Source organism: Erythrolamprus reginae, chromosome 11 (genome assembly GCF_031021105.1).
Source record: "Erythrolamprus reginae isolate rEryReg1 chromosome 11, rEryReg1.hap1, whole genome shotgun sequence".
NCBI lineage: Eukaryota > Metazoa > Chordata > Lepidosauria > Squamata > Dipsadidae > Erythrolamprus > Erythrolamprus reginae.
In genome coordinates, this window is record NC_091960.1 from 15,088,554 (window position 1) to 15,111,023 (window position 22,470).

Consider the following 22,470-nt stretch of genomic DNA (forward strand, 5'->3'; position numbering starts at 1 on the left):
CCAATAGGAATGTTTAAACCTGAAAATTGTTCTTAAAATAGTTTTTGGGCTGGGTTCACTTGCTTTCAGAATTTTACAAACCATTTGTCTCTGTGTACTTGTGTATAATTAAAATGACTTCATACAAGAAGATAAAAGCTAATGGAAACTAATAGAACCTAAAAAAGAAAAAAGTACAAGAAAAAAATTAAAAGATTAAGAATACAGTGGTACCTCTGTCTACAAACACCTCTACTTAAGAACTTTTCTAGATAAGAACCGGGTGTTCAAGATTTTTTTGCCTCTTCTCAAGAACCATTTTCCTCTTACAAACCCGAGCCTCTGAATCTAACCAGAAAAGGCAGGGAGAAGCCTCTGTGGGGCCTCTCTAGGAATCTCCTGGGAGGAAACAGGGCCGAAAAAGGCAGGGAGAAGCCTCCATGGTGCCTCTCTAGGAAACTCCTGGGAGGAAACAGGGCCGAAAAAGGCAGGGAGAAGCCTCCATGGCGCCTCTCTAGGAATCTCCTGGGAGGAAACAGGGCCTCCACTCTCCCTGTGGTTTCCCCAAATGCAAGCATTATTTGCTTTTCATTGATTCCTATGGGGAAAAATGCTGCTTCTTACAAACTTTTCTACTTAAGAACCTGGTCACAGAACGAATTAAGTTTGTAAGTAGAGGCACCACTGTATAGGAAAAGAAAGTATAAAGTGGCTTCTGATATTCTTCACAGCAGTTATAAGTGCAAGCATGCTTTGACCTCTCTTTCTAAAGTTGCACCCTGATTCTCTTCTTTCTATAATCTATCCTTTCTAATCATCAGAACCACAAATCAAAAGTTCATTCTTTATTTTTACACACACACACAAAATCATAGAAGGCTTCCAATTACCAACAAATACACTGAGAGCATATGCACCAAGACAAATTCCTTGCGTGTCCAATCACACTTGGCCAATAAAAAATTCTATTCTATTCTATTCTAAATTCTCTAATCAAAGGAAATGTATTCCTTTCGGTAAAATTTGTCAACTTCATCAACCATCCCTCCGGAATGGATAGTCTCAAATCTTTCCATGTCTGTGTGTGCATACAGTGTAATCTCACTGCTGTGATCATATATTGAATTAATCTCATTCCTTTCCACCACCACCCCATCCGTTTATCCATTAATCCTAAAAGGAAAAATTCACTACATAATTTGTTGGATGAGTCCTGATGCATACAGATTGCTCAACCCAGTTGGCAAAATAAAAGGGCTCAGTTTGTATACAGCATGGAGCTAAAACCAAACAAACCCCATAATAGTTTAGCACAAAGACTACATCATTTATGATTCAATAGCCATAATACAGGCGGGTTTTGTACCGTTCACGAAACAAGCCATTGTATGGATTTGCAGAGCAAGGATTGTTCTTAGCATATTGTGTGAACTTTAATTGCAAGCTGTTTGCTATTAAACCCAACAAAGAAATATGCAAAATCAGTTGCAGTCAAAATGAGCAACAGAAGACTCAACCAGAAGGAGCAAAATTCATACAAGAAGAAGCAATGCCAGGCTGGGGGGAAGGAGAAGGCAGGGAGCAAAGGAGGATTTCATGAGCAACCTGAATTTCTGAAACTGAAACCAGACTGCACTAGAAATAAACCTGGAATAGAACTGGTGCACTGGGGGGGGGGGGGGATCAACCTCAAATGCAAGTTATTTTCTCACTCTTGCAAACTGCCCCCAAGATCTGTTCCAGAGCTGCTGGTACACAGCCACCCATACACCAGGCTGCTAAGTGAATTCTGCTTAGCTGCTTGGGACTATATTTAGAAAGGGGTTAGTGAGTTGCCTGGAGCCAGCACGGTATCTAAAGAGGATGTCAATATAACAGCAGTCAGAGATGAAAAATAACCGAGAGCTTTAAGTAAATCCTTTGGAATGAGCTGGGTTGGTGAAGGAGGATGTTGTGCCCTGCAAAACTGCAACCTGGACTAGAAGATGGGCAGTGGGTTGACTTCTCCGAAATGAGGATGAAAAGACATGTCTGGATGGGTCATGGAGAAGGTGAGGTAGTCCTCGACCAGTGGTCATTCATTTAATGACCAAGATACAGAAGGCTCTTGACAGACTTGAACATGGGGCGCTATCTAACAAAATGAAATTCAATGGTGAAAAAAGTAAGGTTCTACATTTAGGCAAGAAAAACAAAATGCACAGGTATGGTATATGTGGTACCTTGCTCAACAGTAATAACCGTGAGAGGGATCTTGGAGACCTAGTGGACAACTATTTAAATATGAGCCAGCAGTACTAGTTAAAAGCAATGCGATGGGAGAATTTCGAGAAATAAAAAAGGCAGCAATAGAAAGCGCTCAGGCAGTACAGTGGTACCTCGAGATACGAGTTTAATTCGTTCTGGACCTGGGCTCTTAAGTTGAGCAGCTCTTATCTCGAACGACTTTTCCCCATAGGAATTAATGTAAATAATTTTAATTGGTTCCAGCCCTCAAAAAACTCACAAAGTTAGTCTAAATTATGCAGAAATACATGTTTTTAATGAAGAAATGTACATGTACATATAAATGAATAATGAAGTTTCTTTCACTTAACTTGTAAACTTTCTTAAACTTTTAAATTTACATATGTTCAACTTCTCTGCCACCCAATCCTGTAGGACAGAGGTCCCCAACCCTTTTTGCACCAGGGACCGGCTTTAAGCGATCAAGAGAGGAATGGGTGAATGAATGGACGGAGGGTGGGAAGGAAGGAAGGAAAGAGGGAAGGGACAGGAACAGAGGAAGGAAGCAAGGAAACTTATGAAAGGGGAGAGTAAGAGAGGAATGAGTGAAGGGAGGGAGGGAGGGAAGAAGGTGGGAAGGAGAAAGAAAAGAAGAAATAGAGGAAGGGAAGGTAAAAGAGAGAAAGAAAAAGCAAGCAAGCAAGCAAGCAAGCAAGCAAGAAAGAAAGAAAGAAAGAAAGAAAGAAAGAAAGAAAGAAAGAAAGAAAGGGGGAAGGGACAGGAACAGAGGAAGGAAGCAAGGAAACTTATGAAAGGGGAGAGTAAGAGAGGAATGAGTGAAGGGAGGGAGGGAGGGAAGAAGGTGGGAAGGAGAAAGAAAAGAAGAAATAGAGGAATGGAAGGTAAAAGAGAGAAAGAAAAAGAGCAAGAAAGAAAGAAAGCAAGAAAGAAAGAAAGGGGGAAGGGACAGGAACAGAGGAAGGAAGCAAGGAAACTTATGAAAGGGGAGAGTAAGAGAGGAATGAGTGAAGGGAGGGAGGGAAGAAGGTGGGAAGGAGAAAGAAAAGAAGAAATAGAGGAAGGGAAGGTAAAAGAGAGAAAGAAAAAGAGCAAGAAAGAAAGAAAGAAAGAAAGAAAGAAAGAAAGAAAGAAAGGGGGAAGGGACAGGAACAGAGGAAGGAAGCAAGGAAACTTATGAAAGGGGAGAGTAAGAGAGGAATGAGTGAAGGGAGGGAGGGAGGGAAGAAGGTGGGAAGGAGAAAGAAAAGAAGAAATAGAAGGGAAGGTAAAAGAGAGAAAGAAAAAGAGCAAGAAAGAAAGCTGCAAGCACCCCCCCGAGCCCCCCAGGCCGGCTGCAACCTTTTAAAACACGTGCGCCGCTTCGCAGCTGTCTCCTGAAGCCGAACGCGGAAGTTAGCGTTTGGCTTCAGGAGACAGCTCCTTGGCGCTTGTATCTCGAATTTGGGCTTGTAAGTAGAACAAAAATATCTCTCCCCTCCCAGCTCTTATCTCGAGTTGCTCTTAAGTAGAGCAGCTCTTATGTCGGGGTTCCACTGTAATAGTTTTGGGTTGGAAGGATGCGACAAAATGGACAATGCAAAATTGGTATAGGTACATGGTGGACCATATTCAATTTGAAATTATAGATAAAAGGATAAATTCGGATAATGAAACTGAGTTGGGACAACTGATGGGATGGTGGGACAAGGTAAGACGATATATGACGAGCAGAATCCGAGACCAAGCTACAAGAAATAAATTGGAATCACTCTATAATATGTAAATAGATATATTGCTCTTGGGTCAAGTGGACTACACAAGAAACACCCCCGATTTGGTGGTGGGGAATGTGTGTGTGTCTGGGTGGTGGGCACATTTCACTATGCACTGTATTATGTTGTGTGTAATATAAATTTGTTAAACATTAATTTAAAAAATTATTTAAAAAAAAATGAGCCAGCAGTGTGCAGCAGCTGTCAAAAATGTCAACACTGTTATAAGCTGCATTAACAGAGGGATAGAATCAAGATCACGTGAAGTGTTAATACCACTTTATAAGGCCTTGGTAAGGCCACCCTTGGAATACTGCATTCAGTTTTGGTTGCCACGATGCAAAAAACGATGTTGAGACTCTAGAAGGAATGCAGAGAAGAGCAACAAATATGATTAGGGGATTAGAGGCTAAAACATAAGAAGAACGGTTGCAAGAACTGAGTATAGCTATTTAATGAAAAGAAGGATCAGGGGAGACATGATAGCAGTGTTCCAATATCTCAGGGTTGCCACAAAGAAGGAGTCAAACTATTCTCCAAAGCACCTGAGGGTAGAACAAGAAGCAAAGGGTGGAAACAAAACAAGGAGAGAAGCAACTTAGAACTAAAGAGAAATTTCCTGACAGTGAGAACAATTAATCAGTGGAACAACTTGCCTCCAGAAGTTGTGAATACTCCAGCACTGGAAGTTTTTAAGAAGAGATTGTCTGAAGTGATGCAGGGTTTCCTGCCTAAGCAGGGGGTTGGATTAGAAGACCTCCAAGGTCCCTTCCAACTCTTCTCTTCTCTCCTCTTCTATTCTATTCCATCCCAAGGGACCTCCCACAAGCAAAGTCAATGAGGGAGACCAAATTGGCTTAATGACTATGTGATTTGATTAATAACTGGCAAAACAGTCATAAAATTGGTCACAACTCACTAAACTGCACTGCTTAGTGACAAAAGATCCATTCCTATCTGTGGTGATAAGTTGAAGACTACTTGCCGAATTCATGGCTAATGGGAAAAACAGATTTGCCCCAATGTAGATTTGGGGTGGAGGTGGGGGTAGGGCAGAACTGCTGAGTTTAAAAAACCACTTTTTCAACTGACACTTTTTCTTAAACCCTACTAGGAGATTTTTAAAATATTGCTGGAGTTGTGTAAGACTATAGTAACCAAAAATCATGAGTCTGGTAGCTTCTTTTCAGATTAAAAAATTCTATTAAAAGCCACACTCCCCAAACTGTATGCCTCTTAATAAAATGTATCAGATGCTATCAGGCTCCTTTCGATTTTAGGGTTTTGAAAAAGATTTTAAAACAGGTTTAAACATTTAATGCTCACATTTTTTGGAAATAATAAGAGGATAGCCTTTTTCACTGGGAGAACTATTTATAGCTAGTGTGAATCCATGTGTAAAAATATCTAGAAAGGCCAGGAATAAAAAAATAGTCTTTACATTTTACTGAAGACTACCAGGATATTAAGAAGCCAATAGCTGAAAAGTGTGATAACCTTTGATATTACTCAATACTTGTGCACTGATACTTTTGTGTCTTGAATGTGGTATAATACATCAGATGGTATCTTGGTATCTACAGACCCTTCATATCCTGGACATAAACTGTTTCAATTTCTTCCCTCAAGACAATGTTAGGGCATTGCACATTAAAAGAACTGCACACAAGGACACCCCCCACCATGCCATCACTCTGCTAAACAACTAGTTCACACAATATTGTCAAATATCTAGAAGAGCTGTATTAATATTATTCTTCTCATCTTACCTATTTCCTATTTCCTTATCGTCTTATGGCTATAATTTTTTTCTTCATATCTTACGATTTATATTGTTTTATTTAGTATCCTAGTATGATTTATGCTGATTGCTTATTCAGTATCCTATGACTATCACTAAGTGCTGTATCTTATGATTGATGATGAATGTTTTTATGATAATTATAATTTATCACTTGTTGCTTGTATGTACACTGAGAGTTTATGCACCAAAGACAAATTCCTTGTGTGTCCAATTACACGACCAATAATTCTATCGATTGATCTACTGATCTATCTAAACATTCATCCAGATGTTTCTGCTGGTTGCAAATTTTGCATATTATGGTCTCCTGCTCCCCAATATCAGGAAGGGACCACACCTGGGAAACTTTGTTAGATTTGCACATATTGCTTGGCTATGGCTGAGTTAAGTCTTCATTTGTTGAATAAACTATTGTGATCAATAAAGCACACTTTACAATGTTATTGTTAAATGTGGTTGTTCGACCCTATTGGAAACAATGATCAGATGCTTATGATATGAACACCTTGTCTTGTCAACACTGTTTTGTATTGTTTCTTTGTATATATTTGTATATAACCAATAAACATTATTTTATTTAAAAAAAATAAAAAATAAAGCACACTTTACAAATCACAAAGCAGGGTGTTAAGCCCAAACCAAGCAAACCTCGTGACAGTATAACATCATGTGTAAACTGAGAAGTGCAGACATGTTTGGGATTTCAGTTCTCATCAACCACAGCTAGAAGGGCCAAATGCAAAGAATTGTGGGAAGCTGTGGTCCAGAACATCTTGAGACTGCCTGTCCTTCTTCTAAAATTTTCTTTCAGGACCTTGGACAGTCCCATCAAAGCAAATAACTAGATTTACCGAAAGATCAGTTTGATTGTCCTTTCAGGGCCTGTCCCTTTCATGTAAATAGATTAGAACTAAGGAAGTAACTTAGAACTAAGGAGAAATTTCCTCACAGTCAGAACAATTAATCAGTGGAACAGCTTGCCTCCAGGAGTTGTGAATGCCCCAACACTGGATGTTTTTAAGCAGATGTTGGATAACAATCTGTCTGAAGTAGTGTAGGGTTTCCTGCCTAAGTAGGGGGTTGGACCAGAAGACCTCCAAACTCCCTTCCAACTCTATTGTTGTTGCTGCTGCTGCTGCTGTTGTTGTTGCTGCTGTTATTGTTGATAATAATAATAATAATAATAATAATAACAATAATAATAATAATAGTATATACTTCAGCCATCTTTAAGAAGGTAGGAATGCTGCTTGGCTGACTGATTACACTGCCTGATTTTATTTAGGCTCAGGAAGTCATGGTGAGTGGGTCATAGGCAAGGAGCCCTTTGATAGTAGAGACTTCCTGCTGGTTCTAGCCTAGAGCCTTGGTCATGGAGATCTCTGGTCTCAGGGCCCATGTTAGCACAACTTAAATTTCTCAGTTAGCCTCTGTCTTTCTAAATCAGAACACACACACACACACACACACACACACACACAGAGGAAGCCAAAGTCCAATTTTATTCATTTATTTAATTGATATTACCCATTTTATCAAATGGTGCACACATTATGTTTTCTCCTTCTATTTTTCCCTACAGCAAGCCTGTAAGGTGGTTCAGAGGGGGCATCTTGATTAGAGACGCCCTGTGATTGGGGATGGATTTGACCCTGGATCTTCTTTGCTCCAGTTCACAAGACCACACTGTCTCTCAAAGATTATGCATCCTCTGAAAAGTCTATCTTGTCTGCTAAAGGCCAGGAGCACTTTGCGGGATATACAGAAGAACTGCCTGCGCAAGCTGTAAGAGCTAGAAACAAATGTTACAACTGTAAGTTTTCCAGCTAAAGTCAAGGTTCTAATGAAAGAGAATATTTGTAGCTCGGGGTTGACATGAGGGTTCCTTGCTGTTTTCTGAGCTTGCCCATTTTCTTGCAGACATTTCATTACCCAAACTAGCTAACATCATCAGTGGCTTAAGTCAAGGTTTCATGGGTCCAAGTCTGATGAAGACAATCCAGTCTATTAACCCTTGGCACATGGTGGGCTTGAAGACTTTTGATGCAAGATTTTGATACATGTGATTAAACACAATCAATCGACTGTGTGGTGGCTTAGTTGGATCATATCTGTTTTGGCTGTTTTGAAAATCCATCTGTTGTGGATTGGATAAGAAACCAGCGATTTTTTAAAAACTACAGTTAATGCAATAAGCAACCCAGCCTTAACATATTGTGCAAACCCAGGAATTCCATACAGTATCAAGAGCAGCTTTCCATTTCCTATAGAATAGAATAGAATAGAATAGAATAGAATAGAATTTTTTATTGGCCAAGTGTGACTGGATACACAAGGAATTTGTCTTGGTGCATATGCTCTCAGGGTACATAAAAGAAACAACACATTTTTCAAGAATCATAAGGTAAAATACTTGATGAGAATAATAGGTACAAATAAGCAATCAGATCACATTAGGAAACAGTCAATATAAATCGTAAGAATACAAGCAACAAAATAACAGTCATACTGTCATTAGTGGGAGGAGATGGGTGATGAATGATAAATGATGAATGATGGGAGATGAATGCTGAGAAGATTAATAGTAATGCCGTCTTAGTGAATAGTTTGACAGTGGTGAGGGAATTATTTGTTTAGCAGAGTGATGGCGTTCAGGAAAAACTGTTCTTGTGTCTAGTTGTCTTGATGTGCAGTGCTGTATAGCATAGTTTTGAGGGCAGGAGTTGAAACAGTTTAAGTCCAGGATACAAGGGGGTCAGTAAATATTTTTCCCGCCCTCTTTTTGACTTGTGCAGTATTCAGGTCCTCAATGAAAGGCGGGTTGGCAGCAATTGGGTTTTTTGCAGTTCTAATTATCCTCTGAAGTCTGTGTCTGTCTTGTTGGGTTGCAGAACCAAACCAGACAGTTATGGAGGTGCAGATGACAGACTCAATGATTCCTCTGTAAAACTGCAGCAGCATCTCCTTGGGCAGTTTGAGCTTTCTAAATTGGCACAGAAAGAACATTCTTTGTTGTGATTTTTTAATGACATTTTTGATGTTAAGTGTCCATTTTAGATGTCGAGATATGGTAGAACCTAGAAATGAGAAGATCTACTGGTGATACTGTGTTGTCTAGTATTGTAAGAAAGTGGAAGTATGGGAGGGTTTCTCCTAAAATGTACTTTCGCTTCATTCCTGAAGACCAGATTACCAAGAAGATGTAAGAAGCAAACCATTGCATTAAACCGAACTATCAGGAATGCCATTTTATTGAATATACTGCTTGGGAAACCTCCTTGTAAAAAATAAATCCAGGATGGCTTTTTTCTTGGGTTGCATTGGATTGTCACCCATTCCTCTACTCCGAAGAATGAAGTTAGATTGGTAGCCAGCCTAGCTGTCATTTTGATTTAGCCTCTGATTTAAGAGCCCAGTCAGAATGCCTCTCTTAGAATCCATTAACTTCAAAGCCAATCTATGTTCCTTTTCATTCCCAGCTTCTCCTTATGTGTTTTCCTTTGTTTACAGCTTAGCGAGGACAGTTCTCAAAACCTGAATGCAAAGATTAAACCTTGGAACCTGGGAAGTCCATTGGTATCCTTCCAATTGCCTTCCTCCCTGAAGAAATATTTGCTTCTGATCCACCCTAGAGGAATTTTGGAGTGGCCATCCTACAGCTGCGATGGGGTGCCTGTGGGGAAGGGAGGGGTGTGCAAAATAAAACAAAAAAGCCGATAACCTGTTGCTCAGAAATGACAGTGGGGGTGGGGGGAAGCAGGGCGTGGGAATGCTGGGGAGAAAAGCGAGCTAAACACAGCCCTGCCCAGCAGGGAGGCGAATCTATCAAACCCCCTCCCAGCAGCTGAAAACTACCATGTGTAGCAGAGGCAGACTCCCAGAGTTGTGCCAACTGAGAGGCAGAGCCAAGAGAGGAGAAAAGGGGGAGATTTATGCAAGGCTGATGGGAAACCAGGAATTCAAGCTTTCTGCCTTTGAATCAGGAGATACGGAAAAGGCAGAGGGGGCTACGCCAGCTTACCTGGCTGAGAAGAGCGGCCAAATGTGTGTAAGCCTACCTCCTGCACCCCCTTCGAAGCAATTGGTAGATCCGGCAGGCGTTCCAGGCAAGCAACTCACGGTCTGCTGATGCCCAAAAGCATCTTGCAAATCGAGGAAGAGGGATGCTCCAGGAGACCATGGAGATGGATTAGGAGCAGTGGGTGCAACATGCTCCCAGGCAGATTCTGTGACTGATCGTTTGGGTTTTTTTCTTCTGCTGCTCCCCGACTTTGCCCCTGACAGTCCTCCTTGGAGATCAGCCCTTCCATTTTTCCACAACTCCCCTGGTAAGTGTGTCAGCTTGCTTGCTCCTTTGGTTGGAGTAGGAGGAGGAGGAGGGGTTGCACTTTCCAGATAGGAAGGGGAGGGAGGGAGGACTAGGGCAGCAGGGTAGGTTATAGGTAACTGTCAACCTTATTCATTGGCTTGGCTGGATGCATAGAGGAACCAATCTGTTGATGAGCCCCTTGGTGAGGTTTGAAGAACAAAAGAAGGTGGTGGAGATGAATAGGGAAGGCTCCTGTGGAAGAGCATGGGTGTGTAAGCACAAGGTGATGAAACTTTCCACAACGCAGCATTTGACTCTCCAGCTGTTTCCATCGCTGGGTGCATTAGGAGGTTTAATGAGCATTCTGCAAAGATTCCAAGCCAGGATGTTGCAATTTCCCAAAAGGAAGGGAAGCAGGGAAGGGCTTACAAAGCCTTGAAACCTCTTTTCAAGGATGAGAAGGTGGGGTTGGAGGATTTGGGTGCGGTGGGGAGTTTGCATTAGCAACACTCATCTGTTGCTGCTACAGAAGGGTCCTTGCGACCCCCTCCTCCCCCTTCAAGGCTAGCCATTTCTATGCCATGAGGGCGGATTAAGAGTATCAGCCTAAGCAAGGCTGGGATTTGCTGGGCTGACAATTGCAGGGGCCTTGGATGGGTTGATGGTGGAAAATGTGCCCCTGCCTGGAATGTTTCAGTTTCACTTCAATGGGCTTTTAGGCATTTGGGTGTTTGATATTAACCAGGGGTTTGGAAGTCACGGCATAATTGCGAAAGAGAGATCATTGTGCAAGTACAAAAAATTAGGCATGTAGCAGAATTTGACGATACCAAGTCCAGGATCATTTTGTGGCAATATGTAAAAAGGTAATGCAGCCAACCCACAAAAAAATTCTCCTTTAATTCCCAATCATTTCAAATGCATGAATCCACCAGGCACGGTAGGTTTACACATTGGAGTAAGCTCATTCATTCTTGGCTGAGTTTGTTGTGTGAGCTCAACCATGGTCTCCAACAACCAGCCTCTTAGAGGGCTCAAACGATCCAGCAGCCAGCTCTCTTTTCCTACTATAAGTGTGTGGATGTCAGAAATCCACCTTCCACCCACTTGTGCCCTATTTAAGCACTTCCAATTCCTTCCTCTCTTGTTTTCCAGCTTTTCTGCTCTGGATCTGGAGGGAAGCTTCAAATGCAATCCTTAGAACGGTGCTGACATATCCACGTCTCACCTTCTGCAAAGGAATTTGCTTCTTCTCTTCCTCCTAAGCTTCCTGGAAGTAAAGCCCGCCAATTGAATTGCATAATCATAAGATGTGAAAGTGCCACCTGAGTAATATAGGTTTCATCTCTGGCAGATTGGTTCTTAATATGCAGGCAAAATATGGGGGTTTTTTTAAGTCTGTTTGCATTAACTGTGATCATTGTCTGCACAAACACCCCAGGACCATATATCAATATATAACTTTTAAATCAATCAGCTGAGGGCTGTTTAGACAGCTACAATAGCTCAGAAAAATGAAATATCCTGCTTTGTTCACAGAAGTTTACAAGCGTGACGGATGATGTCGCCTTTCCCTTTGTGCCCTGTTGCATTTCCCATCACTTCTCTCTTTTTTAAAAATTTTGTGGTCCTTATGAGAAAAGTCAAATTAAAAAGGGAAAGATGGAACAGCATCCCAATTTTGATTGTTGACATTAAGGGCGACCAGTAGGAAAACACCAGCAGTCTTTGAAGCCCTCTCAAACCTTAAAACAAAATGAGCAAACATTATATTTAAAATTACATTTAAAATTACAATCTCTTCCAGGACTGAGGTCCACAACCAGGGTGCTGACATAGAAAGGGATGTGATCCCAGTGGTGAAATCTACTTGCCTTCCCTACTGGTTGAGAAATGCATGCTTCATGCATGAATGCACACTTCTCTCACATGCTTTTTCAGACTCTTCACATGCGCAGAATGCATGGCACATGCGCAGAGGGTTAAGAAAAATAAAATGGTGATATCCGGGTGGGTGGGTGAGTGGAGCCTCATGCTGCCACTTCTACCAGTTTTCTAAACCACCAGCAGACACCACTACCGGTACACCCAGACTGCGCCAAACCGGTACCATTTCACCCCTGGTGGTTTTTTTCCTCTACCGTCTTTGGCTAAAATGGCATGTATATCACAGGAAGGTAGCAGTACCATTGGCTTTTTTAAAAAATGAAATGGATTGGACTGGTTAATGTTTGGCTAGGGCAGTGATGGCGAACCTTTTTTTCCTCTGGTGCTGAAAGAGCGTGCGTGTGTGTCATCGTCCATTCATGAGTGCCCACACCCATAATCCAATGCCTGGGTGGGGTGAAAACAGCTTCCCCCACCCCTGGAGGCCCTTGGGGGCTGGAAATGGCCTGTTTTCCAACTTTTGGTGGTCCCAGTAGGCTTGTGTTTCACCCTCCCCAGGCTCCAAAGGCTTCCCTGGAATCAAGGGAGGGTAAAAACGCCTTCCCACATTCCCCCTGGAGGCTCCCTGGAAGCCAAAAACATCCTCCCAGAGCCTATGTGAGCCAAAAATCAGCTGCCTAGCACACACATGCACATTGGAGTTCAGCTAGGTCAACGTGCCAGCAGGTATGGCTCTAAGTGCCACCTGTGGCACCCGTGCCATAGGTTCGCCATCACTGGTCTAGGGAAATATTTGAAGAAGAGACCACTTGAAAATCCCTCAACTGTAGATTAAACTGGAAAGTTGAAAGAGGGAGAATATCCTTAAAGAAGAGAGTGACAAACCCACTTTTATAACATTGCTAAGAAAGCCGCACAATGTACCGGACTAAATCAACAATTGCCAAGCTCAATTTAAAGACACTTTTTCTTGTATGGACAGAAATGATTTCTCACTCATCTTGTTGACAAGTGAAGCATCAGCATGTTGAATAGGGCCCAGAAAGAACTTGTAAATGCAAAAGCTACTTGGCTCAGCTCCCTGCTGATATAAAAAATCAGGTAGATTCATCATCTGGAATAACAAGAATCACCTGGTTCCTAAGCTTTAAAGAAGGCAAACCTACAAAACAAGTGATTGAATTGACAGATTGCGTGTAGCCTTATGTCAGTGGTTCTCAACCTGGGGGTTGGGACCCCTTTGGGGGTCGAATGACTGTTTCACAGGGGTTGCCTAAGACCGTGGGAAAAGGCAAACTTCCCATGGTGTTAGGAATTAAAGCTTATATTTTTACAATCCGACCAATCAGGTGTTCTCACTGGGGGTGTCCCTCTGACCTTCCTGCCAATCACCTTTAAACTCTGTTGGGAGAATTGACGCTAGACTTATGGTTGGGTGTCACCACAAGGAACGAGGAACTGTATTATGGGGTCATGGCATTAGAAAGGTTGAGAACCACTGTCTTATGTGACTCTGGGTTTTGCTTTATCTTTGCTTTATCTTTGCTTTATCTTTGCTTCATCTTAGATTGTTGGGTTAAGCGAGCTATAGTGGCTTGGGACCATAGATAGGGCAGGGTTGTCAAACTCAGGACCCAGAACAGAGGTGGGTTCAGACCACTTCACCAAAATGGTAGTGACCCACTGGTGATGTCACAATGATGTCACAAAACTGGTTTTAAGAAAAAAATGATTTTTTTAAAAAAAAAGTTAATTGTTTTTTTGTCTTCTTCTGTGCATGCCTAGAAGCTGAATTTCTAGCACAGCGCATGTGTTTTCAGCTTTTTTGGGGAGGGGGATTTTTTAAAGAAAAAATTCAGCACTGCGCGCTCACGAAGTGGGCCCATGCAGCACGGGAGGTAGCAAACCAGCAGCGAGTTAAGTTAGAACCCAGTCCTGGCCCAGAGGCTGGATCTGGCCTGCAGGTTGCTTAGATCTGGCTTGCAGTAGCAATCGCCCGGGAAAGGACTGGCCCATGGTACCTCTTCCAGCAAAAATACACCTTGGGAGGCCGTTTTTGCTGGCAGAGTAATAGGTGCCTCAACACAAGTGACGTAGAGCTGGCCATGCCCACCTTGGCCATGCCTATCACCCAAGATCAATTACAACCATGATGTGGCCCTCAATTAAATTGAGTTTGACACCCCTATTTTAGGGGCTTGAGGGCAGGGAGGAGTGGAGGTTGTGCTTTCAAGTCAGTTTTTAACTCCCGGTGACTCTCAGGGATAGTCCATGCAGTTTTCTTGGCAAGATTTTTCAGAAATAACTTGCCGTTACTTCCTTCTTAGGGCTGAGAGAAAGTGACTGGCTCAAGATCATCCACTCGCTTTTATATCTAAGGCAGAAATAGAACTCTATGGTCTCCTGGTCTGGTGTCTTAACTACTTACTCCAAACGTTTTTTCATGCTTTAGTATTACATGAGAATCAAGTCCCCTTTTCAGCAAAATAAGGTTGAAAGCAAGCATTATTGCTTAGTAGAAAATGTGATGCCAGCCATTTATTCTCCTCCTTATGTCCTAGGAATCCCTTCCCTTATGTTTGGTCTATATATCATGTTTGTTGCTGCTTGACTTTTGAAGTGAAGAAGATATATAGGACTTGTGATTAGTCAACATTTCACAGCATTTCACCAAAAGTGTGAGTTCTTTCCATTGACACCATATCATGTGAAAGGTCTGTCAATACATATTCATCTCAGTTGTCTTGTTCACTCACTGTAAAGGATGTAGAGAAATCAGAATAAGTTCAGAAAAAGCCACTAAATATGATCTGAAGTATGGGGGGAAAACCTGACCATGTTCTTCCGCCAGATGTCATCTAGAAGCAGGGGTGTGTCCTGTTCTGTCTGGATGGGTCACCGATCAGGAGGATCATATATAAAAGTACATTGCTATTAAAATGTCCAGGTAAACAAGTGTTAATAGTTTCAACTCAAAATTAGTCCATTCCGTCAGCTTCCCAGCTGAATTGTCTCTGAGATAACAACAGGTCCCAGGCCCGGAAGCCAAACCTTATTAGAGGAAATTCTCCTGAAATGATTCTGTCAATCAACTGGACTTATGGTTTCTCCAGAGTCTTTTCAGAGATGCAGATTTCATGAATTAGAGCGATCTGAAAGCATAAAGGGCTCACAGCCATGGTTTTTTTCAAACGTTGCTCACCATGCCCACTTATCCCCAGACTATCCCTTATATAGTGACAAGGCATGGTCAAGTATTCCCTAGAGCTACTAATGCCAAGACCCTACTCTTTTCAGATACTCTTGTCTGGACATAGTTCTCCTCATTTTGGCATCTAACATGGGCTCATCTTCTAATTCATCTTCCTCCTCTGACTCAGTCAGTACCATAACATAACATCCTCAGAGCTAGAAGGGAGAAGAGTTTGTGGAGAGGAGGAGAGCTGTGGGAACTCTCTGAGATTGCTTGTTTCTTACAGATGTTTCATGACCCAACTAGATAACATCGCCAGTGGTAGAAGGGAGGGGCTTAAGGGGAGGAGGACACCTATTAAACTATGCAGTAAATAAACTTCTACAAGTGCAAGGATCTGAAAGAAACTCTAGGCCCTGTTCGAACATGAGAACTTAAGAACTACCTGAGTAAACCAAAATGCTGATGTGAGTTTTGGCTGGGAACTATTTGGCTCAAATAGTTTTGATTTTACAAAAGATTTCTTAAAAAATAACTATATATTGGGAAAGTGAATATTAACTTCTGACATGAACACCAGGCTGGAAAAATCTCAGAAAAGGCAAAGTTACCAGTGGACATTAATCTATCGCAGTGGTTCTCAACCTTTCTAATGCCGCAACCCCTTTATACAGTTCCTCATATTGTGGTGACTCCCAACCATAGGTCTAGCACCAATTCTCCCAACAAAGCTTTAAGCTGATTGGCAGGTCAGATGGACACCCCCACTGTAAATATATGATTGGTCGGATTGTTCCAAGGCGCCAGGATAAAAGCTTTAGTTCCTAGTACCATGAGAAATTTGTCTTTTCCCATGGTCTTAGGCCACTCCAGTGAAACGATCCTTCAACCCCCCAAAGGGGACCCGACCCCCAGAACCACTGATATATCGGTTTTGCTTTCCTGTAACAGTCACATTTCTTTTCTTATACATATATGTAATTTTTAAATTGATTTTTATAGTAATAAAACATTCACTCAACACATAACAATGTGCTCAATGCTTAAAATGCCTACCACCAAACAACATTCATACTCCTCCACCAAAATGGGGGCATATTTTCTATATACCATTGTAACTCAAGAGCAACATACAGTATCTATTTACATATTATAAAGTAATTCTAATTTATTCTTTGTACCTTGGTCTTGAATTCTACTAACCCCATGTCCTCTTATCTTGTCCCATCGTCCCATCAGTTCCTGCAGATCAGTTTCATTGGCCGAATTCATCCTCTTGTCCATCATCTCAAACTGAATATGATCCTCCATGTACCGATACCAATTTTGTCTTGTCCATTTTGTTGCATCCTTCCAGCCTAGGACTATTTCGGCCTGAGCGCTTTCTATCGCTGCTTCTTTGACAGTCACATTCCATGCAGATGTTACAGGTACACTTCCTTCATCGAGGGAGAAAGACAACTTTCCTTAGAACATACGTTTGCAGGCTACTGCTGCTACCAGGGCTTTAACAGCGTGTCAAAAGCAGATGGTGAAGCGCCTAGAGAAGAGGGGTGGGGGCGAGCATCTGTAAGAGTTTCTGAACAAAGAACAGCTGAGCAGGATCTTCTTTGAAGTGGTGGGTGGCAGCATCTGGCAGAGCAATCCTTCAAGGTTTTCCCTTCAGCTGACTACCCCAATTATCTAGTCTGGGCATAGCATAGCAATAAGGATGCCAGCATGCATCCACACAAATGCGTGCGCACACCAAGAGACATAGTTAATACAACTGTATCACCAGAAGTTCCCATTCTGTATCATTTTTCTGGGTCTATCTATGCCTTTATCATCTAGATCAGTGGTTCTCAACCAGTGAATGGCTGCAAAAAAATTTACCATCACACTGTGGACGTGGCTTATTTTGTGGGTGAGATTTACTGGTCATGTGACCAGGTGGTAATGGCTTGATGGTCATGTGACCGGGGGGTGACTTAAGGGTCAATTGACTGGCTTAAAGGTGGCTAACTTGACGTCACTCATGTCAAGGATTAGGGTTAGGGTGCCTGGCCTCTCCGCGCCTCAAAGAGATACAATTTCCCTATGTATTTACTATTACTGAACATCCAAAATATACTATTTAATTCTATGTATATATGCCATATGTGTGCATACATATTACAGCCACACAAAAATGTACATTGTCTACTATATAAACTGTATGTGTATGTACACACACACACGCACAGCTCTTCTAAAATTATACACATTTAACCTCATTTACTGCGATAGGAAAAACATATCCAGAGCCTAGAAGGGGGGGGGGGGGGGAAGAAAAAAAATCAAACTTTTTCTACCAGTTCTGCGTACCTGACCATACCCATAGGAGCCCATCACTGTGGCTTACTTAATAATAGAATAGAATAGAATAGAATAGAATAGAATAGAATTTTATTGGCCAAGTGTGATTCGACACACAAGGAATTTGTCTTGGTGCATATGCTCTCAACGTACATAAAAGAAAAAGATACATTTGTCAAGAATCAATACACTAAGCCAAAACTGAACAAACTACAAATCAATTTAGGAGAAACTGTATCTTTAGCAAGAGTTGACCAACTCTAATGGACACATTCCAGATGTATATGACTTGGCTGAATGGAAAGGTATTTGAAGTGGGAAATTCTCCAACTACCTTAGTTGAAATGGTTGGCCAATCTAGCATTTTCTGGTGTCATTTCAGGGGAAGTATGACTGAGGTGGAGCCCGTGCTGGATTTTGCATCATCGGGGCGCACTGGCCGAAGAAACGCCTTGCCGGATATCCTGGGTTCACCAGCTGGTGTCAGCCCCACCGACTTGCCCCTGAAACTGGCAGAAATGTCTATTACCTCAGGTAGACATCCTCCTTATTTGCCTAATTTCTTGTATGGTTGGAACTCTTTGCCAATGGAGTAGTTCCTTCTTTCTTCATCTCCTCTGTTTTGGATCGGGCGGGTTTGCTCTGTCTGGATATACAGTGGTACCTCTACCTATGAACATCTCTACTTAAGAACTTTCCTAGATAAGAACCAGGTGTTCAAGGTTTTTTGGCCTATGTATGTATGTATGTATGTATGTATGTATGTATGTATGTATGTATGTATTTATTTATTTATTTATTTATTTATTTATTAGATTTGTATGCCGCCCCTCTCCGTAGACTCAGGGTGGCTAACAACAATAATGAAACAACATATAACAAATCTAATATTTAAAATAATTAAAAGACCCTTATTTAAAACCGAACATACACTTTTGCACTTATAAACCCGACCCTCCAAAACTGTAACCAGAAAAGGCAGGGAGAAGCCTCTGGGGGGCCTCTCTAGGAATCTCCTGGGAGGAAACAGGGCTGGAAAAGGCAGGGAGAAGCCTCTGGGGGGCCTTTCTAGGAATCTCCTGGGAGGAAATAGGGCCTCCACCCTCCCTGTGGTTTCCCCAATCACACACATTATTTGCTTTTACATTTTACATAGTGGCCCTGAGTCTTCGGAGAGGGGCGGCATACAAATTTAATCAATTATTATTACTATTACTATTATTGATTCCTATGGGAAAAATTGCTTCTTCTTACAAACTTTTCTACTTAAGAACCTGGTCATGGAATGAATTAAGTTCGTAAGTAGAGGGACCTACCACAGTACAGAGCCACATAGTAGTACTTGACAAGATACCAGAATCTATAGTGTGGCAATTTAGGAACCAGTGCAGAGAAATAACGATGACACGTCTGTAGAAAACAGTAATAAGACAGTTTTACTCTTCAGTGCAATCAAAATATCTTCTGTATTAATCTTTCATTTACAGGAACATTCGTTGCTTTAACAATATGCAGTAAAGCTTACTTACATGTAGATACTAAACCAATTCAGATTTCTCCGTAGCAACACTACAGCTCTAACTCAATTAACTCACGCTCAAACTGCTCCAGCCAACTAACAACACCCAACAATCATTGTAAAGTTGCTTTCCTTTTTTATAATACTCTGGCCCAATCAGATTGCAGTTTACACCCTATGACTCAGCACTGTTTAACATGCTTACATTCTTATATGGTAACATAATGGAATATCATCTAGGATTGAGCTAGTCCTTGACATGCTCATGGGCATCCGTGCCTTGGTCACTTCCTGTTTGGATAACTGCAATGCACTCAACCTGGGGATGCCCCCTTCTAACCACCCAACTAGCTACAACTACTGCAGAACGCAGTGATCCACACTATGTTTGCTTCTCTAGGTTTGTTCACTGTGCTCCCGTTATGCACCTAGCAATGAACTCTAGTTGCTCTCAGTGCAGAGATGCATGATATCCCCATACAGCTCATTACCAGCATGTTGCTAAGGCAGGCTGAAGCAGTCCAAAGTGTTCTGGCTTGAAAGTAGAAACATAGAAACATAGAAGAGTGACGGCAGAAAAAGACCTCATGGTCCATCTAGTCTGCCCTTATACTATTTCCTGTATTTTATCTTAGGATGGATATATGTTTATCCCAGGCATATTTAAATTCAGTTACTGTGGATTTATCTACCACGTCTGCTGGAAGTTTGTTCCAAACATCTACTACTCTTTCAGTAAAATATTTTTTCACGTTACTTTTAATCTTTCCACCAACTAACTCAGATTGTGCCCCCTTGTTCTTGTGTTCACTTTCCTATTAAAAACACTTCCCTCCTGAACCTTATTTAACCGTTTAACATATTTAAATGCTTCGATCATGTCCCACCTTTCCCTTCTGTCCTCCAGACTATACAGATTGAGTTCATGAAGTCTTTCCTGATAGGTTTTATGCTTAAGACCTTCCCCCCTTTTTATAGCCCGTCTTTGGACCCGTTCAATTTTATCAATTGAATTATTAATTATTTTAATTATTATTATTATGATTAAGTAATTATTTGAGAAAAGAATACTTCCCAACTAAAATTGTAGGTCATGTGGAAGAGTCATCTCTGGACATCAATGGCTTGCTGGGCTTTAACTGGCCTGCTGCAAGACCATTCTCTTCCTTCCATGGCTGGCAATGACTGCTGGACATTTACCCAAGTAATAAATCCATAACAAGCAAAATTCCAAGGCTAGCAGATTCCTCAAAGAACGGTTTTACTGGAAATATCATATTGGCAGAGATCTGGTGAACATTCCCACAGTTTTCACCTAATTAAAAGCTTTTCTACCTTCTTAAAACAAATAGTCACATGGTCGAATCACAGTGAGGTCTGGCTACCAGGTAGAATCACCCCACCTTCCTCTGACCAGGGGTGAGAATGTCCTTGGTTCCCAAGAGAAAATATTTTGTTTTGGCTACAGACTCTGTGGCCTCTATGTCAACCTCTATCTCAAATTCCCTCCTCATCCCTCGTCTCCAGTATGGCAACACTGAAGTGGTCAAAATGTTTTGGTCAGGTCAGCTTCAGAGTTGACATTTTAACTTATTTGTGGCTGTAAGATTTGGTAAAGAGATGGTTATGAAGGACTTTATGAAGAACTGAATATGGTCTTAAGTGGGTATGGATTCCCTTTTATAAGGAAAAAGCAGTAGCTGATTTGCTCTAATCCCATCCCATATTTAGGACTAACAAAACTGAGATTTATGGCCAAGGGCTCCAGACAGAGTGCTTTGTGAGAAGTTCACAACTTCACAATTTATTTGTCAATAAATCACAATTAAACAAGACATGGTTTAGCACAATGCATGGCTGTCTCATTTTCTAGTCACCACTGACAAATGCAGTGGTACTTCTACTTACGAACTTAATTTGTTCTGTGACCTTAAGTAGAAAAGTTTGTAAGAAGAAGCAATTTTTCCCATAGGAATCAATGTAAAAGCAAATAATGTGTGCAATTAGGGAAACCACAGGGAGGGTGGAGGCCCTGTTTCCTCCCAGGAAATTCCTAGAGAGGCCCCATGGAGGCTTCTCCCTGCCTTTTCTGGTCCTGTTTCCTCACAGGAGATTCCTAGAGAGGCCCCACGGAGGCTTCTCCCTGCCTTTTCTGGTTACAGTTTCGGAGGCTTGGGTTTTTAAGTGGAAAATGGTTCTTGACAAGAGGCAAAAAAAATCTTCAACACCTAGTTCTTATCTAGAAAAGTTTGTAAGTAGAGGCGTTCACAGATAGAAGTACCACTGTACTTCCTTTATATTTCTCTGCTTTTCTTTCCCCAGACAGATCACAAGAAATGCAGTCACCAACCACAGAGGTGCCTCCACCAGCACCCCAAAGTCCAGAGTTGAAAGATGCCTCTTAACCCTTCCTCCTGGAAGTCAACTGAAGAAGGACAGGCTTCCTAACATCCAAAGACGTTTACCTGGAGTTTGCTGGGGCTTCCTGGCAAAACATGTCTTAACATCCCACGGCATGAAGGAGAGACAGAGGAGGATGGAAAAAATAAACAACCACACATTTTATAAAGACCTGAGTGTGACCTTTAGGGACTACTTCTTCAGAGGGCACTTGAAGAACTGCAAGACAGAATGGAAGAGGTTGTTATAGAGTTACATTTATTTCCACAACTCTGAAACAGCAGAGAGCAACCATGTACAGAAAGCCCCGTGAAGTTGCTTTGGAGTCATCCAGTTCAAGATTGTCTTGGTTGAAAGCTGCAGGTTCCCGGGGTTTCAGCCAGGCGCCTTGTTGAAGTTCATCTGAAGATGCCCAGAACTTGATATGGGAACAAGCTACATGCAAAACAAAGGCTGTTCCACTAAACGTCATCCTTAACTGTGCATCTGCCATATCTTTGTGGGTCCAAAATGTTATTCAAAGATCCATGCACTGTGTTTATTTTTTAACAATGTGTATTTTTCACAGTATGCATCTGTCACTGTGATGTTTGGAAGCAACCCCTTCTTTGGAGATTGTGTGTTGGTTTCACCACCAGGCTTTACGGTCCTCTCCACAAAACGTTCACAGGTAATGTTTCAGGTGAGGTGCCAGTTCCTTCTGCCCTTGCTGAATTCATCTCAAGGGGGGAAGCTCTTTCCAAAGTAATCTGCCTATTTTTGGAAAGTGTCCTGGCTTGTGGAATAAGATGAAGAAATCAATATGGCTGCTTATTACCAAAGGTGGTTGTCCTGACCTATGAGATTTTTCAAGTCAGTATATAACAATTGAACAAACCATTTATAGTCATTTTAGAGATCCCTTCGTTCTCACTAGAAGTAGAAAATTGACTTTCATACTCTGGATAAAGAGCCATTGAAGTGGCATTGCAACTGGTCCTTCTTTATGAACAAAGTTTTCGGTTAATAGATGGAGAAGAAAGATCTTCTCTCTTGCTTTTTGTG

At 41.6% G+C, this 22,470-nt stretch overlaps 1 protein-coding gene across 1 annotated transcript; it reads left to right on the forward strand.

Annotated features, from left to right (window-relative positions):
* The first annotated feature begins 17,896 nt into the window (after window positions 1-17,896).
* Window positions 17,897-21,431, forward strand: LOC139173955 (cAMP-dependent protein kinase inhibitor beta-like). The gene is made up of 2 exons (XM_070763927.1): window positions 17,897-18,041; window positions 21,349-21,431. The coding sequence occupies exons 1-2, from the start codon at window positions 17,897-17,899 to the stop codon at window positions 21,429-21,431; spliced, it is 228 nt and encodes a 75-aa protein (XP_070620028.1).
* Window positions 21,432-22,470: the final 1,039 nt, after the last annotated feature.

What these genes read in the sequence shown, in the direction of transcription:
- LOC139173955 (XM_070763927.1), top strand. Translation starts at nt 17,897, where the DNA reads ATGACTGAGGTGGAGCCCGTGCTGGATTTTGCATCATCGGGGCGCACT. An exon ending in AGAAATGTCTATTACCTCAG is followed by an intron (nt 18,042 to 21,348) that starts GTAGACATCCTC and finishes TTCTTTCCCCAG; the next exon opens with ACAGATCACAAGAAATGCAG.